Source organism: Trifolium pratense, linkage group LG6 (genome assembly GCF_020283565.1).
Source record: "Trifolium pratense cultivar HEN17-A07 linkage group LG6, ARS_RC_1.1, whole genome shotgun sequence".
NCBI lineage: Eukaryota > Viridiplantae > Streptophyta > Magnoliopsida > Fabales > Fabaceae > Trifolium > Trifolium pratense.
Genome location: NC_060064.1, coordinates 10,164,643 through 10,182,321, shown reverse-complemented (window position 1 = coordinate 10,182,321; position 17,679 = coordinate 10,164,643). Strand labels below are relative to the sequence as shown.

Here is a 17,679-nt window from a genome sequence, read left to right as displayed (position 1 = left end):
CAATTATGATGATGCTAATTTAGTTTTTTTTAGATTTAATTTAATAAGTTAAAAGAAATAAGTAAAAGATTTTAATAGAGATTAGAAACATTTTCTTAGAGTGACACATCATCAAAATGCTTGCCTATGAGCAACTCAACCTTCCTTTTACTAGTAAAAGATTATTATTATGATAATATTGTAGAGATGAGAGTCTTTGGGAGTGTCAATCTAGTTGATAGGTCTAAAGATTTTTTTTATACCCACTATTCTCTTAGCTTATCTAAAAAAACTAAACTAAGGGCAATTTTATTGTTTTTATTACCATGTTAGGCCTCATCAAAGGCTTTGGCTAACATGGAAGACTTCATCAAGTCTTCCATAGTGCACAAGTTGCCCATATTATTATAACGAATACGAATTTTACAAAATCGATCGTTGGATTGAAAGTTTATATCGTATAGAACATCCATAATTTTTTTAAAAAAAAAAAATCGAAAATCGTTTGATATGTTATTGAGACCAATCAAGATTAACGGTATACAATAAAAACTCATAAACCGTTAATTTTGATGGGTCTCAATAACATATCAAACGATTTTCGATTTTTTTAAAATAAATTATGGATGATCTATACAATATAAATTTTCAATCCAACGGTCGATTTTGTAAAATTCGTATTCGTTATAATAATATGAGCAACTTGTGCACTATGGAAGACTTGATGAAGTCTTCCATATTAGAATTGGCCCTCATCAAATAATCAATTAGACACATTAAATGAGTTATTTCTTCCCAATTATTTTTATTTTTATAAACAAGAGTACGGCATAGAACTTTAACCAATTGCTTGAATGGTTAAAGAGTGTCCTGGGACACTCATTAACATTTGCCTTGAATAAATTACTATTAAGTTAAATTTACTTGCATGAATTTTAATTTTTTTTAACTCAAAGCAACAATATTCATTTATTCAAATTCATATAAGGAATAGATCAATCGAAATTATTACATATTTAATTTCACTAAAAACTAATAAGAATGAAGCTGCGAACAGACTTACATCATTCGAGTTAATAGCATAAAACAGCGTAATTTCTATGACAAAGCCTACATTTAATATGAAAAAAATTCAAATATCTAGAATAGTCATGCATTCAGGTCTGCAATGTTGACGACGCTAAAGTCTTTGAATCTACACTGAATATTGATAGAAGCTGTTCTGAACTAGACTAGAACCAGTCCACTTCATACCCCCTAAGTCCATGACAGCTTGTCCCACCACATCCATATCAGCAGAACATGATGGAACCTATCCACCAAGATAGGAGCAGATTCCTGCTTCACCCACTATCTAGGGGTAATATCTTGGCAGTCCATTTTATTGGGCCTGACTTGATCCAACCCAATAAGAGGACCTTTGGCCCAGAGCTGAGGGCTATATAAGCTCTCATATACAGTGGAGCTAAAAAACACTATTCATTCATTCAATTACTTTCTTTCTCTTGTATCTCATTTGCTCTCATTCCTTCTCTAACTTTGGCATCGGAGCACCTGCAGGTACAACCCCCTCTCCGTGGATCAGCTGCTCGACCCGCCATCAACCACCTGCTCAACAGACTGTCAGCCGGCCATCTATATGTTCTGATCAACAGTTAAGATCAGAAGCAAACCTACAAATCTGAACAAAACAAACACCATATCAAGACGGAAAATCAAAACAAATATCATACTAAGACGAAAAATCAAAATAAAAATTGCACACTAAGACGGGATTAAAACAACACCAGATAAAAAAAAACTATTGAGAGGGTGAATTTTAATTTTGTCCCCATATTTTCGTTCTTTTATTTTTTTTTACATTTTTATTGCTTAAAAAATATAAAAGAAATTCACTATACCAAAATTTAAAATAGGATTAAGAAATTCCTTTATAAGTAAAAAAAGTTTAAATAATGACCAATTATAAATGGAAGCCATTGCTAAGAACCCGCTGAAATCTCTTTATCCTTCTTTTTTCCTCTGTTTTTCTGTGGAAGCTTTTTCTTCCTCCGTTTTCATTCTACCAAATCAAGAAATTATTCTTCTTCTCCTTATTCTTCTTTATCACTTTATCTCTCTTCATTTCTACAAACCAATTTTGGACCATTTCTTCTTCTTGTTCTGCCATTTGTACCACATGCTGTGGAAAAGAAAGGAGAAAAAAAAAAACCATTCTCTTAAAAGGGTTTTCCTTGAAACTTTAATAAAGGAATCTTCATGCAAAAGCTTTTTGATTCTGAGTTTTTTATTCTAATGAAAGCTTCTTTATTTGTTCCTATCTCATACACGTGTAAAAGCTTCATGCAAAAGCTTCTTTATTTGTTACCTTAATAAAGGAATCTTCATGCAAAAGCTTCGTTAATAAAGGAATCACCAACAAACAATACACGTGTTTATCCAAAACAAAATCAACTTTTCCTTGATTTGTTCCTATCTCATGTTAACTCAACTAACTAACCTACACACTAACTAATTCTGTTTTACTTGTAAAGCAAGTAACAGCTTTTGCAACAACCAAACTAGGGTCTTCTCAGATTAGGGGAGCATATGTTAGGAGTATGTAAGCTCACGCGCACGCCTATGGGCTTGACTGGTTGGGCCTGGCCTTGGCAAGCTTGTTACTTGCGCCTTAAGTAAAGGTTGGCTTGGCTTCACTATTGTAAACACTATATAATGGGGTCTTCCCATAGCATCAATGCAAGCTAACACAATTACTCCCTACACAAAAGCTATTTGATTCTGAGTTTTTTATTCTAATGAAAGCTTCTTTATTTGTTCTGTTCGAGATTTAAAGAAACAAAAAAACAAAAAAACATAACTTGGGTATGTATGAAATATGAATGATACATGCAATACTTTCGTTTTTTTTGTGTTGTTTTATGTTTTAAGACAAACCCAGTTTCTGATTTTCTTTGTGTTCTTAAAATTGTGTTTTTTTGGGTTTCTTTTTGTGTTTTTAGTTTTCTAGAATCTATGTCTTCTGTGCCAGCAAGAACGGGGCGACAAAGACAACGTTATGAAGACAACCTTCGACTTGTTTCTGGGTAAGTTTTCCATTTTGAAGACAAAGCTTATCTACCTTAAAAATCTAATCTTTTTGTCTTTTGTTTTATGAAACCCCTTTTGGATTATGATTCAATTTTTGTTATGACCATGCATTATTGTGGTTATTGATATGTGTGATTATTTGCTGAATTTACAATTTCTATTGATTCATTCTTGTTGTTTCCTTTGTCACAATGAATCCTATGCAATGGATTGTGTTGCTTGTTGTAGAGCCGTTAGATTAAGAGAAAAAATCATTACTTTCTTCTTTCTTTCTCTTTCATTACTTTTGTTTTATGTGTAAATAGAAAATTAGTTGTGTGACATGGTTGTGAAATGACTTGTATGGTCGGCAAATTGAGGTCCAAATTTCGAACATTTTTCTCTAATAAATTAACCACTAGCATCTACCTATACCACTTAGATGATTCGGTTTTAAGCATGTCGTTAGAGTTCGATATAATTCTGTTTTAATATCATATCTGTACTAGTATATATGAATTTTTATGTCAGTCTCTTAAATAGATCTACGTGGTTTGAGGGATTAGTCCCCGACCCTCAGTTGGATTACTATTTGTGTTACAAAAAGAAATTGAAAATTTGTAAAAGTTGTAAACAGTTGCTGAAATCTAAATCATTTTAGTTTGTGGAATAGAAAGGTATCATAGAACTGTTTCTTAATAATTGTCTTCTATGGATGATATTTAACTATATTAATTATGTTTCATTTGGATATGTTCATTACAATGATAAATTAAATTAGTGGGCCATGTCATTGACTTAAGGTCTATTAAAAAAATGAAAAATAGAACTTCAAATTGCGTGATCTATTTTGGCTTTTATGTAAATATATATAAAACTAAGACAAATTCAAGATTTATCAGTATCACAGTTCTGGCATGAAGAGTAGTTAATAACTAGGGTAGAAATATTTGTTTATTGAAATTATTGTTGTGTTGTTACTTTTCTTGTTTACAAATCCTGTGAGATATGTTTGTTGTTGAAGGTTGGATTCATAGCAGTTGCATGGAAATTTCTGATTATCAGGCTTTGAATCATTGATTCTTAATTTTAATTATTCAATATATTCTAGTGGACTTTAAAATAATGAGAGAAAAGGGATTAAACTAAGGAAAGCAATTCTTGAATTTTTTAAATCTTTGATCATACCAAAACAAATGAAGCGACAAAACGGTGAGTGGGATTCGTTAAAAGAAATAATTTAAAATCTTGCGTAGGAAAACATTATACTTTTACTTTTCATTTTTCTCCACATTAACATCATGTGGATTTTAATGATGCTTACTTTTCATTATACTTTTAGTTTTTCTTATGTTTCATAATAAGATTCAGTTCACAGTTCGGAAAATTAGTCTTCTGATTCATGATTTGAATCACGATTTAATAACTAATGGCATGCAAATTTTGCCAGTAGAGTTTTGTGGATTGACATTGATAACAGTTGCAACAGTTTTTTCAGCTACATGATTGACTTAAAAAATTTCATATGTATTTCAACAGATGTATTCCGTATAGATGGAGAAAGGAGAATGCAGATCAAATTGGAAAAACCGAGGAAATGATAGAAGTACTTATGATTTCTTCGCCAAAACGTGACGACCTTGTATTTCCAAAGGTACTTGATATTGTCTGCACCAATAACTTTCATCAGCATATGAACTTTAATACTGAAAAGTTACAATTTCTACTCTTTGGTAGGGTGGCTGGGAGAATGATGAGACTGTTACAGAAGCCGCTTGTCGTGAAGCTTTAGAAGAAGCAGGAGTTAAAGGAATACTAAGAGTAAGGTTCAATTTCCCTCTAAATTATGAAATGTTTTTGGTTATAGTCTATCTTGAAAAATTTAACCAATCAATATATGCGATGTTGATCACGACATCATTCTGGTGTGTTGCTTATGCTGTAAATTTCACGTTGCTTTTCTACACACGTGTGAGAATTTTTTAAAATTTTATCATCAAGGAAAGATATCTCACCTAACTCGTGCTCCTTGGATGTAGCAAAAAAACCCTCCATCTGAGCCTAAACTAACAAAAATCTATCAAACGGCAGCCTAGTGCACGAGGCTCCTAACAGGTAGGGTCTAGGAAAGGTAGATGTATGCAACTTATCTCCGCAAGAGGAGATGGGGAGGTTGTTTTAGGCTTTGGACTCGTGACCTTCAAGGTCACAAGGCAGCAACTTTACTGTTCTACGAAGGCTTGCCCTCTAATGAAAATATATCGGTGTTAGCAAATTACCGAAACAATCCTTTATTGATTGTAAACTTCTTTTCAATGGGTTGACTTGAAATGCAAGAAACGCGGTTATACTGGAATTATATAACATATGCAGAACCTCGTTTGGTACTCGATACTGAAATTAACTTGTTGAATATGGAAAGTATTAGGATTGGAACAATGCAAGCCATTCTTTCTTGCAATGTGGTCTATATGATATACTTTTGGCAAGTTTTCTTTAGCTAATTGGCTTATTTTCATTTTTCATTTTCAGGAAACTCCATTAGGAATATGGGAGTTCAGAAGCAAAAGCAGCCAAGACTTGTGTGGCATGGAAGGAGGCTGCAGAGGATACATGTTTGCCTTGGAGGTGACCGAAGAACTCGAGCATTGGCCTGAGCAGAAAAACCGTGCTCGCCGATGGGTAATTCTTCTGAACAAATCCTTTGTATAATTTTATATAAATCACCAAACTTTTAATGTTCAGCTGCTATGAATAAAACGAAATGCGTATGATAAATATATTGCAATTCGAAGTTTTGGGCATGACATGAAGTGGAATATTGTATTACATTTGGAAAAAATCTTTAACGGAGTTGGCATGTGTGTTTTCTCTTCTTAGTTAAACATAAAGGAAGCATTTAGACTCAGCCGATATGATTGGATGTGTAATGCACTTGAGGAGTTTACTAAAGTTATGGCAGAAGACAGGAAGCTTGACAACCAAGACAATAATGTTGACCCCCCTTCCGTTCTCGTAACTGTTGACACCAAAATTATAATATTGGTAATATTCATTTCGACTTGGTGTTATAATTTGAATAGAAGAAAAACTCATTTCGATTAGGCATGGAACGTGATTTGTCGAAGTTAGCCATATTAAGTGGAATTCGACTAAACTATTTTGCTGTCGAAGGCTTCATTTTCAACAAGAAGTGACATATGTTTTAAGACATCGGAAGAAGTCATTCAAAGAGTCGAATATTGACATGGTTCTTCGATCAAGCAAACAACTCCTACGAAGAAGTTATCGGAAGTTATTCAAAGGGACATGTGTCAATCTTAGATATAGGAAGTTATTAAATATAAGACACTTGTCAAAATCTAACATGTAGGAAGTTATTTTCTATTTTCTATAAATAGTTGTAATTTCTATGTACAAAGGGTTGGATCTCATTTTCTAAAAACTCTGCAATGCCCACGCCACGGAGCAAACGGGTTCAAGGAGTGCATAGGAATGGGTTCCAACCACCCTTTACATTTCATGCAATTTAATATATTGCTTTGTTCTTGCTTTATTTTCCTTTTTCTTTTGCAATTATGCATTCATTTTCATCTTCTTTATTTTTCTTTCTTTTCAATACTCACTTGAGTATTTTTTCTATTATGTTGTTGATCTAACCTGTTGATCAGAAAGGTTGAGGCCGGTCCGTTGAGCAAGCTTCCACACCGGAGGGGGGGTTTGTACCTGCAGGTGCTCCGATGCCTAAGTCAGCAAAGAGAACAAGAGAGATACAAGAGAAGAGAGAGAAAGTAAGGTATAGAATGATTCAGAATACCTGGCTCTCCTGTCTAGGAGAGCTTATATAGTGCCCCCAGCGCTGGGCCAAAGGTTGGTCTATTGGGCCGGGATAACCGGCCCAATAGACTCAACTGCCAAGATAGTCCCTGTATCGTAGGGGAAGGCCGTTATTTGCCTCTATCTTGGTTGGAGCCGTTCCGCTATTCGCGGGTAAGGGATAGGCTCGATGACAGGTGTGCTTGGATAAAGGAGCACGTGTTGAACGTGCTGCTTAGCTGTTAAGCTAAGGCTGAATGAATCATCGTGCACGGATAGACGAGCACATGGTTAGCGTGGAGCTAATCCGTTATGTCGAGCAGGACACGTCATTGGCTGACGTGTCGGGGAAGTTTCCCCTTGTTGGGCCATGCCCCAAATGTTGGGCATAAGTGATTGGGCCAGCTCTTGGCCCAGTCCAGAACAGGAGCCCCCCAAGTCGTTGCTCCTAGGCATAGGAGTAATGACTTAAGGTCCAGGCCCGCATGTCGAGGAGTTGTTTTCCCCGCCACTCCTAGGAGGAGTTCATAATTCATTAATTATGATTGTTGCTCGTTTGCGCGAGGAGCTCATTCGTATGTTGCTCGTAAATTCCTCAGTGGTATGACGAGGAGGGTTTTCCAAGGAGGAAGTTTCCCTTTGCTCGTATCACGTGCCACGATGTTCGAGGAGGAACATACGGGGAAGAGGTTTTGAAAGTCATTGGCTTTTTAGTTCCTCGACTAACTGTCGAGGAGGTGTTGCATTAATTGCGCGTTTGTTAATGCTGCCTATTTTTGCGGGCACATTTATATATGAAGTTTGCTCCAAGTGCCCGTGATTTCTGTATGCTTGCAAAGTCGAGGAGATATTTGCGTTGGGGATAGCGATGAGTTCCTCGAGGAACGCATTGTCTGTTCGATGGGATGTGAAAAGACAGACGTTTCGTCTGATCTTGACACGTGTGTGTGCTAGTGGAAAAAGTAATGATGACATTGGGAACACGCGTCCATTGCTTCGGTTTACGAGGAGGCGTGTAAGCCGTTGGATCCATCGCGTCTTTTCATCTTTAATTGGATGGAATCAGGGCCATTTGATGGCTTTTGACCAAGACCGTTGGATTTTAATCAACGGTTGTGACACGATGGGGTGTATCCTTTTGCAACGTATGTGAAGAGAGCTGGACAGCTTATAAATAGAGGGGGAAGGGCTCACTTTCAAAGTTTCCAGTTTTCTTCCTCTCTATTGCGTTGCTGCTGCTGTTAATTTCAAAAGTTTTAGGCCCCAAGTTCAAACTTCAAGCTTCCAGATCTTTGTTCAAAGGCTCTTCATTTTTCACTTAAGACAGGTAAACACCTTTTCTCTTTGTCTTGATTTCGTTTGAGTTACGCTTGTATATGCTTCTTTTCTGTTTACATTCAATTTCTGCTATGGGTAGTTTTGTGTTTGGGTTTTGAGTTACCCATTTTCACCATGTGTTGGTGGTTTCCAATCCTTTGGTTTGGTAAGGTTTTAGTGTTTGATAGTGGCCTATTTGCTGTGAAACGCCATTTTATGTGTTTGGCGTAACTTAAGCGTTTTGCCCCTTTTCTGGGAACTTGTTAGTAATGTATGAATATGTGATTAATTTCTGGAAAATCACTTTGAATGTTGATGGTCATTCATGAATTTCTGGGTAAAACTGATGAAGGATGATGATTTTCTGGAAAATCGTGATGAACATCATGAATAATTGATGAGTTTCTGGGAATCTCTGAAGAACACGATGAACATGCATTAATTTCTGGAATTCTATACGCCTTTCGTCGGGGAGAGAAGCGTTGTTTTCTCTCCTCGTTACAACTAGTCTTCTCCCCGTTTAGTATAGCAACATTTTTAGGCTAGTTATACCTTGTGTTGGGGACCGTCTCCCCGTCATTTTCGTTTAGAAAAAAGAGTTTGCAAAAACTCTGTGTCGGGGACCTTCTCCCCGTTTTCGCTTTCGCGAATGTTTTAACTGTCGGGGACCTTATCCCCGTTATTTCGCTGGGAAATTTGTGGATAAATGAGTTTGTAAAAACTCTGTGTCGGGGAGCTTCTCCCCGTTATTTCGCTGAGAAATTTCTGTAGGTAACAGAGTTTGTAGAAACTCTGTGTCGGGGATCTTCTCCCCGTTTTTAACTTTAGGTTTTTATGCAAAACTAAGTTTGCTTCTAAGCGTCGAGCAACGTTTTGAGCTTGTGTCGGGGACCTTCTCCCCGTTTTTAGGCTTTGTTAAATGGTTCTCCTCGTTTCCTCTGTTTTCGTCTTTGTTTTGCCATTTTGATAAGGGCTTTTGGTCGGGGACAGCGTCCTCGCCCTATTTCACGCCCTTTCACTTGAATTGCGGTGAAAGGGTGGATTTGATATGACTGTCGAATTCACTTTATTTTCGCTGCTTTTCAGGTATTCAAAATGTCAGACACAGAGGAGGCTACGGGGAGCCAAGCGGCGTCAAAACATAAGTTGGTCGACACGATTACAGATCCAGAGCTGGCCTGGGTTGCGCCCGAGCCGAGGGGCATATTGTGAAGCTGGAGGGTGAGCTCATCGACCTTAGGGGCAAGCAGGAGAACTATGGCCAGCTGCTGGAGGATGTTAGGGAAAGCCGGGACGAGCTGGAGCTTGCTAAGAAAAGGCTCGAGGAGGTGGAGACCAGGGGAGTCGAAGAGAAAAAGAACTTGGAAGCGGTGATAGCTGACCTGCAGTCCAAGGTCGCTCCAGCTGCCGACGAGGGTACTGAAATTTCCCAGATGGTAAGTCGAGCAGACCTGGTCAAGGAGATTAAGAGGCAGCGAGGCCTGATGCTGGCGAGCATGGTGCACGGGTGGAAGAATGCGATCGCCCAACTCAAGGTTGTGAATGCCGAGGGTGGCTTGATCACTGAAGGTATTCATAAGCTCAAACGGGTTGAGAACGGGCAGATCATCATTCCCGAAGAGTACAGGGAAATGGAGCTCGAGGAGGAGAAGTTGGATGAGGAGGTGGTTGATGGTGAAGACGAGGAGGATGAGGTTGAGGATGGTGTTGTCGAGGAGGATAAGAATCCTGAGGAGGATAAGGAAGGTCACGATGAAAGCCATTAGGTCTCCTCGACAAATTAATTTTTCGGCCTGCGCGCCATTGTCTTGTACTTTATTTGCTTTTCTGACAATTTATTTTTTGGGGGCCTGCGTGCCCGGCTTTTGTAACATTTGACAAATGGGTTTTTATGCCCGCCAATTTATAACATTGATGCTCGTTCTTTAATCCTGCTCGTCTATTTTATTCTCCTCGTGTGTATGTTTAAATTATTTTTGCTTTTGTTTTTGCTAAGTTATGCCTGCGTGGAATGTGCATGTCTTTATGCTTGCTCGTTTTTGACTTAACAACTTTTTGGTTTTGATATTCGTATGCTTGCTCGACATTGTTGTATGCCTGCTCGACAAAACCGTTTTTATATTTGTAAGTTTTTTGTTGCGAGCGCGTTTCGTCGAGGAGGTCGTCCTCGGATTTAACTTAGAAAGTTTAGGGAACTAACTAAGCGCCTAGAGTTGTTTTCTGAGGCTAATACGGACGCCGACACGTTGTTGTGCCCGCCCCCGCGGCTTGAACTTCCCATCGCGAGCTGGGCGTTAAGCCTTGGCACGAAGACGAGGAGCTTGTCTCAAAGGTCATCCTCGTCGGGGAGACGCTCTGCCCTTCCTGAGCCAGAGTATCTCCTTTTTAATTGTTTGGATCGAGCACGTGTGCCCGCGTGCTCTCCGTTGTCGAGGTGTCGGGCTCTTTGCTAGAGGATCCGAGCAGCCTTTTAGAAGTGTTTTTTAGTTTGGCAATAACTTAGCTATAATATTGTTTTAATTTTTGGGCGTTCCAAGGTCGAGGAAGTTTCTTTCCTCGAAGATCCTCGAGATAATACGCGCCATTTTCTGTTTTGTCAATGACGCGATATGGTCCTTCCCAGTTGGCCGCCAATTTACCATCCTGGGAGTCCTTAGCATTTCGTCTTAAGACGAGGCTGCCCACTTCGAATTCTCTTTTGATGACTTTGACGTCATGTCGGGCAGCTATTTTTTGTTTAAGGGTGGCTTCCCGAAGGGATGCCCCCGTGCGGATCTCTTCGACGAGATCAAGCTCTTCACGGAGAGCTTCGTCGTTCATTTCTTCTTCGAGCGGTTGCTCGGTTCGGCGAGACGGCTCGCCCACCTCCACGGGGATGACTGCTTCTGTTCCGTATACCATTCTAAATGGAGTCTCCCCGGTTGTGGAGTGTGGTGTTGTGCGATAGGCCCAAAGGACGCTTTCGAGCTCCTCGACCCATTTCTTTTTGTTCTGGTCCAATCTTCGGCGTAGGCCGCGCAGGATTACTCTGTTGGCGGCCTCGGCTTGCCCGTTAGTTTGGGGATGTTCCACGGAAGTGAAATGTTGCTTAGTCCCCAGGGCAGCGAGGAAGTCTTGGAAACCTTTGTCCGTGAATTGTGTCCCGTTGTCCGTGACGACGGCCTGTGGTATCCCAAATCGGCAGAGTACGTCGCGTTTAAAGAAACGGAGTATCCTGAACGACGTTATGTCGGAGAGGGGTTCAGCCTCTACCCACTTGGTGAAATAGTCCACGGCGACTATCAGAAATTTATTTTGGTGGAGTCCCTTTGTGAAGGGGCCAAGTATGTCCATGCCCCACCAAGCGAAGGGCCATGGTGACGACAAAGATTTGAGTTCGTGGGGAGGAGCTAGGTGCATGTCCCCATGTCGTTGACATTTGTCGCATTTCTTCACATGGTCCTTTGCGTCTTGCTGCATGGTGGGCCAGTAGTATCCTGCTCGAAGAGCTTTCCTGGCCAGCGATCTTCCTCCCAGATGCTGGGCGTTGATTCCCTCGTGTACCTCGCGCAAGATATAGTCGACCGTTTCTTCGTCGACACATTTAAGGAGTGGGATTGAGAATCCTCTTCTATATAACTTTCCGTCGAGGATGACATAAGCGCATGCTCGACGTCTAATTATTGCTGCCTCTTTCTGATCGTCAGGGAGGGTTCCATTCGCGAGGAAATTGTATACGGGGGTCATCCAGCAGTTTTGGTCGCCAATGACATTTATGTCGAGGACGTTGCTCGCCTTCTCGATGCTTGGTCGGGGGAGTACTTCCTGAATGACGGATTTGTTTCCGCCTTTCTTTTTTGTGCTCGCCAGTTTGGACAGGATATCTGCCCGTTTGTTGTGCTCGCGTGGAACGTGTTGCACCTCCACGGATTCGAACTTAGTGATTTTTTCCTTCACTAATGCTAGATATTCAGAGAGATTATCATTTTTGGCTTGATATTCTCCCAATACTTGTGAGGCAACAAGTTGTGAATCTGTGAAAATTTTTACTTCTTTTGCCTCCATGTCCTCGGCCAACCGTAGCCCTGCTAGGAAGGCTTCGTATTCTGCTTGGTTATTTGATGTCGGGAAGGATAGTGCTAGGGAAACTTCGATGATGATCCCATTTTCGTTTTCCAGGATAATTCCTGCTCCTGCTCCCGTGGAGTTTGACGCTCCATCGACGAATATTGTCCATTTGTCTGCCTCGCTTGTCGAGGAGGCTGGACTTGTCATTTCAGCCACAAAGTCTGCTAGGACTTGTGATTTTAGCGCTTTCCTGCTTTCGTAACGAATGTCGAATTCGGAAAGCTCGAGGGACCATTTGAGCATCCTGCCCGCCATGTCTGGTCGACCAAGCAATGATTTGATGGGTTGGTCGGTTCGTACTATGATTGTGTGTGCTAGGAAGTAGTGACGTAGTCTTCTTGCTGCGTTGATCAAGGCGAGGGCCACCTTTTCGATTTGTGTATATCTGAGTTCGGGCCCCTGTAGAGCCTTGCTCGTGAAGTACACTGGTTTTTGTCCTTCCGTTGTTTCGCGGACAAGGGCTGCGCTGACGGCCTCGGAAGCGACGGAGAGGTAGATGTATAACACCTCCTCGACGTCCGGGCGCGAGAGGACTGGGGGTTCGGACAGGGCCTTCTTAAGATGTTGGAGGGCCTGCTCGCACTCGTCCGTCCATTCGAACACAGCTTCTTTCCTTAGTAATTTGAAAAGCGGTAATGCGTGTTGAGCAGATTTTGCTACGAAGCGAGACAATGAGGTCAGCATTCCGTTCAGGGTTTGTATGGATTTTTTGTTGCTCGGAGTTGGGAGCTCCGTAAAGGCACGACATTTGTCGGGGTTGGCTTCGATTCCTCGTTCTGTTAGGTAGAATCCGAGGAACTTTCCTGCTCGTACCCCGAAGGTGCACTTTTCTGGGTTGAATCTCATGTTGTGTTTTCTGGCCTGCTCGAAGACCTTACGTAGGTGGGCGGTATGGTCGATTTCCTCGTGGGATTTTATGATCATGTCGTCCATGTAGACTTCGAGCATGTCGCCTATTTCTGCCCGGAATACTTTATTCATCATCCGCTGGTATGTAGCACCAGCGTTTTTTAGACCGAAGGGCATTACGTTGTAGTAATAGTTGCCCGACTCGGTCATGAAAGCTGTTTTTCCCCTGTCGGCCACAGCCATTGGGATTTGGTTGTATCCTGAATATGCATCCATAAAAGACAATAATTTAAAGCCAGAAGAATTATCGACTAATTTATCAATGCAAGGTAAAGGATAGGAATCTTTAGGGCAAGCCCTATTGAGATCGGTATAGTCAACACACATGCGCCATTTTCCATTAGATTTTTTAACTAGTACAACGTTTGACAACCAGGTAGTGTATCTGGCTTCAGAAATAAAATTTGCCTCTAGGAGGTCTTTTACAGCTTTTTCAGCAGCCTCCGCTTTTTCGGGAGACTGCCTACGCCTACGTTGCACTACGGCACTAGCAAGTGGGTCGACAGTAAGTTGATGACAAGCGATATTTGGATCCAGCCCGGGCATGTCGGCAGCGTGCCACGCGAACAAATCAGCATTTTCTCTAAGGCAGGCTTTCAGCTGCTTCCTCGCCAACTCGGGGAGCCCTGTCCCAATCTTGACTCCTTTTTCTGGATCCTCGCCAAACTGGACTATCTCAAAGTCTCCATCTGGAATGGGGCGATAATGCTCTTTGCTCGCCTCGTCGTCCTCCTTCTCCTCCTTCCTCAGCTTTTTCTCCTCCTTATGCTCTTTCTTGGAGGTGCGGCTGTCAAGATCAACAGAGCTCACACTTGGACCGGGCAGACTTGGTGGTGCTTCCGGGGATGGTTTTGGTGGTGTTTCCGAGGAAGGCTTTGGCTTCTTTGCTTCAGGAGCTTTGCCAATGAAGTTGTTGCCTTTGGATGCTGCGTCAAAGCACCTCCTCGCGGCTTCGATGTCCCCGTGCAAAGTAGCAACCTGCCCCTTATGAGTGTAATATTTCATCTTCAGGTGGGCGGTGGAGGGGACAGCCATCAGGTCTGCTATGGCCGTCCTGCCGATGATGCACTGGTAGAGGCAGGGGCAGTCCACGACCAAGAATTTCACCCTGATCGACTTAGCAGTCTCTTCGGAGCCAAAGGTGACGATCAGGTCGACATAACCCCAAGGCCTAGTAGTTGCTCCATTGAATCCTGTGAGGTCTGAGCCCATGTATGGGGTGAGGTGTGTCTCGTCCAGCTGTAAGGTCCTGAACAAACTGGCGTACATGATGTCGCAAGAGCTCCCCGGATCGATGAGGACCCGACGAACGTCCATGTTGGCCATGTCTGCCCGGACGAGGAGGGGAATTTGGAAATTGGCTGTCCCACCGGGCAGCTCTTCTCGATAGAAGGCTAAAGGCATTGATCGCCCCTTCGCCTTGTCCAGCGTTGCGTTCATATTCGAGGACGTGTTGATGAGATCCTCGAATTTTCTTTTTATTGATCCGACGGTGTGCTTGTCCATGTGACCGCCGGATATGACGAGTGAGTCTGTGAAGTAGTCCCCCGTGCTAAGCGTAGGACTAGTTTGGGTGTCCCCAAAACAGCTGGGGATATCAAAGTCTTCTGGCCGGGAGACGCTCATGGCAATCTGCTTGGTGCCACTCTGCCCGGCTGGTGGGGGAACTACCTCCTCGACGGCGCGAGTCTCCGCGGCCTCTGGTCGAGGGTCATTGTTTCTCTTCACGAACTCTCGTAACTGTCCGTTTCTTATTAATATTTCGATAGCATCCTTCAGCTGGATGCAATCGTCGGTCCTGTGACCGTAACTCTTGTGGTATCTGCAATACCTATTCTTGTCTTGGCCGGGCTTCAGGGGAGTCGGCTTAGGCTGTTTTACATTCGCTCTGTTAAACTCAGAGATGTGAACTTCAGCAAATATTTCTCCCCGTGACTTGACGAGGGGGGTGTATGTGGCGAATGTGCTTGGAGGGCCACGAGATTCACGCCTGTCGCCCCTCCTTCTGTCTCTGCCCCTTTCGCCACCCCGATCGCCGCCTCTATCGTGTCCCCTGTCGCCACCCCTGTCATCGTTCCTATGGGAGGACTCGCGGGCAGGGTGGCTGCTTCCAGGTCGGGCAAGGCGGGCGACATCAGCTGCCTGGACTTCCTCGTAATCAATGTACTTTTGAGCTTTTAGGAGGAGGTCGTCCCAGGTGGGTGGCTTTTCTATGCCCACAGCTTTGGCAAAATCGCTGCCCGGGCGAAGGCCCCTCTGCAGCAAGTATTTTTTCATGTCGTCGGTCGTCTCGACCTGCACGGCCTCTTTATTGAACCTCTCGACGAAATTGCGGAGAGTTTCTTCCTCGGCTTGGTATATGGCCTCCAAGGCGTGCACAGTCTTTGGATGCTTGCGGGAAGCAGTGAAGTGTCTGGAAAACTGTTCAGTAAGATCCCTCCATGAATGGATGGATTGAGGGGGCAGGCTTTGGTACCATGCCATTGCTCCCTTCCTCAGCGTGGTTGGGAACAGTCTGCACCTAATAGCACCGCTTATGTTCCTGAAATCCAGGTTCGCGTTGACATTGGCTATGTGATCGTCGGGGTCGGTCAAGCCATCGTACGCGGGGAGCGTAGGAGGTCTCTCGAAGCCCTTTGGAACACGCTTCCTTAGAATGTCTGCGGACAAGGGGCATCGGGGATCGCCCTCGTCACTCCCGTTGGGAGAATGGTCCTCGGAAGACCGGGGAGAATCACCGGGCATCGGTGTTGGACTACGAGACTTGTAGCCGCGGGGACGATAGCTGCTCGACATGCCCTGTTTGGACATCAGTGCCAACCCTTGAGGTGAATGGCGGCGAGGGGCTTCGTGCTTCCCTTTCTTGCCCGGGGAGGATCTACCCTCGCGATGAGGAGGAGTGCGGTCCTTCTTCCGAGGAGTAACTTCTACCCTCTCTAGGTCGGGGCGTCGATGTTTGACGGCCGCCGGGCGGGGAGGGGAAGGATCAGCTTGGCGTCTCCGCGGGGGAGAGTTGGTCTTTCTAGGTGGCCGGCTTTTCTCCAGCGCGGCAATCCTTTCGCTCTGCTCGTCCAGTCGACGATTTTGAGCCTGCATGGCCTCCGTTGTTTGTTTGAGGGCAGCGATCAAGGCTGCGATCTCAGAGTTGGCCAAGACGGCGGGCTGTTCGGCGTTGTTTGCCGGAGCTTCTTGCTTGAATTGCTGGCGTTTGCCCATCCGACGATCGGTTAGGGCCTCGACGTCCTCTTCATCGGAGGAAAGTGAGGTTTCCCGTCCGTCGCGGGGGTCGGTTTCTGGACCGCGTGCCACGGTGGTATCGTCACGCACCGGTGATAGCACGGTGTTATGCTGCGGCGGCGGAGAGGATGGAACGTTGAGCACGTTGTCGTCGCCGGCGTCGGTGTTGAGTGGCTGCGAAGAACTGGCCATGATGAAGTTTCTTGAGAGGTTTGGTTTTTTATCTTTGTTTCTTTGAGGAAAGATTAAAGAATGGGGAAGAACTCAGTCCCCACAGACGGCGCCACTGATCTAACCTGTTGATCAGAAAGGTTGAGGCCGGTCCGTTGAGCAAGCTTCCACACCGGAGGGGGGGTTTGTACCTGCAGGTGCTCCGATGCCTAAGTCAGCAAAGAGAACAAGAGAGATACAAGAGAAGAGAGAGAAAGTAAGGTATAGAATGATTCAGAATACCTGGCTCTCCTGTCTAGGAGAGCTTATATAGTGCCCCCAGCGCTGGGCCAAAGGTTGGTCTATTGGGCCGGGATAACCGGCCCAATAGACTCAACTGCCAAGATAGTCCCTGTATCGTAGGGGAAGGCCGTTATTTGCCTCTATCTTGGTTGGAGCCGTTCCGCTATTCGCGGGTAAGGGATAGGCTCGATGACAGGTGTGCTTGGATAAAGGAGCACGTGTTGAACGTGCTGCTTAGCTGTTAAGCTAAGGCTGAATGAATCATCGTGCACGGATAGACGAGCACATGGTTAGCGTGGAGCTAATCCGTTATGTCGAGCAGGACACGTCATTGGCTGACGTGTCGGGGAAGTTTCCCCTTGTTGGGCCATGCCCCAAATGTTGGGCATAAGTGATTGGGCCAGCTCTTGGCCCAGTCCAGAACAGTTGTCGTGAGACAACTTGTTATTAAAAGTTGTTGGATGCGATTCTAACACTAAAAAGAACAATGATTTTGTTCTTAAAGACGCATGAATTACATCATAAATCCCGAGACTTGAACGAACACTTCAAAAAAAGGATTCTTATCGGATCCTGCAGTTAGAAGGACTTTTATCCAGGTCTTAAAGTAACAATGGATAATTATGTTTACGTTACCAAAAATTGGTGTAAACAGTAACAGATGTCTCAGAATGTCAAAGTATGTCACCCAACTGCTATAAAAGATCCTCTAACATGCAGCACCACGGCGTGCCTTCTAAATCCAATCTACTGCAACACGCATCTCAAGAGATAGCCATCCATTTTGGCTAT

At 43.4% G+C, this 17,679-nt stretch overlaps 1 protein-coding gene and 1 long non-coding RNA gene across 3 annotated transcripts; one reads left to right on the top strand and one right to left on the bottom strand.

Moving 5' to 3' along the window:
* Positions 1-1,094: 1,094 nt before the first annotated feature.
* Positions 1,095-2,081, bottom strand: LOC123888619. Its single transcript, XR_006802219.1, has 2 exons — positions 1,940-2,081; positions 1,095-1,660 (listed from the first exon to the last, which is right to left on the bottom strand). It is a non-coding gene; the product is annotated as an uncharacterized LOC123888619 (long non-coding RNA).
* LOC123888618 (nudix hydrolase 12, mitochondrial-like) lies at positions 1,946-6,604 on the top strand. 2 transcript variants are annotated; one of them, XM_045937704.1, is made up of 7 exons: positions 2,202-2,262; positions 2,766-2,844; positions 2,982-3,065; positions 4,588-4,702; positions 4,786-4,869; positions 5,581-5,730; positions 5,929-6,604. In XM_045937704.1, the coding sequence occupies exons 3-7, from the start codon at positions 2,995-2,997 to the stop codon at positions 6,151-6,153; spliced, it is 645 nt and encodes a 214-aa protein (XP_045793660.1). In that variant the 5' UTR covers positions 2,202-2,262; positions 2,766-2,844; positions 2,982-2,994; the 3' UTR covers positions 6,154-6,604. The 2 variants fall into 2 exon arrangements, with proteins under 2 accessions (XP_045793658.1, XP_045793660.1); XM_045937702.1 differs by having other exon boundaries at positions 1,946-2,844.
* The last annotated feature ends 11,075 nt before the right edge of the window (positions 6,605-17,679 follow it).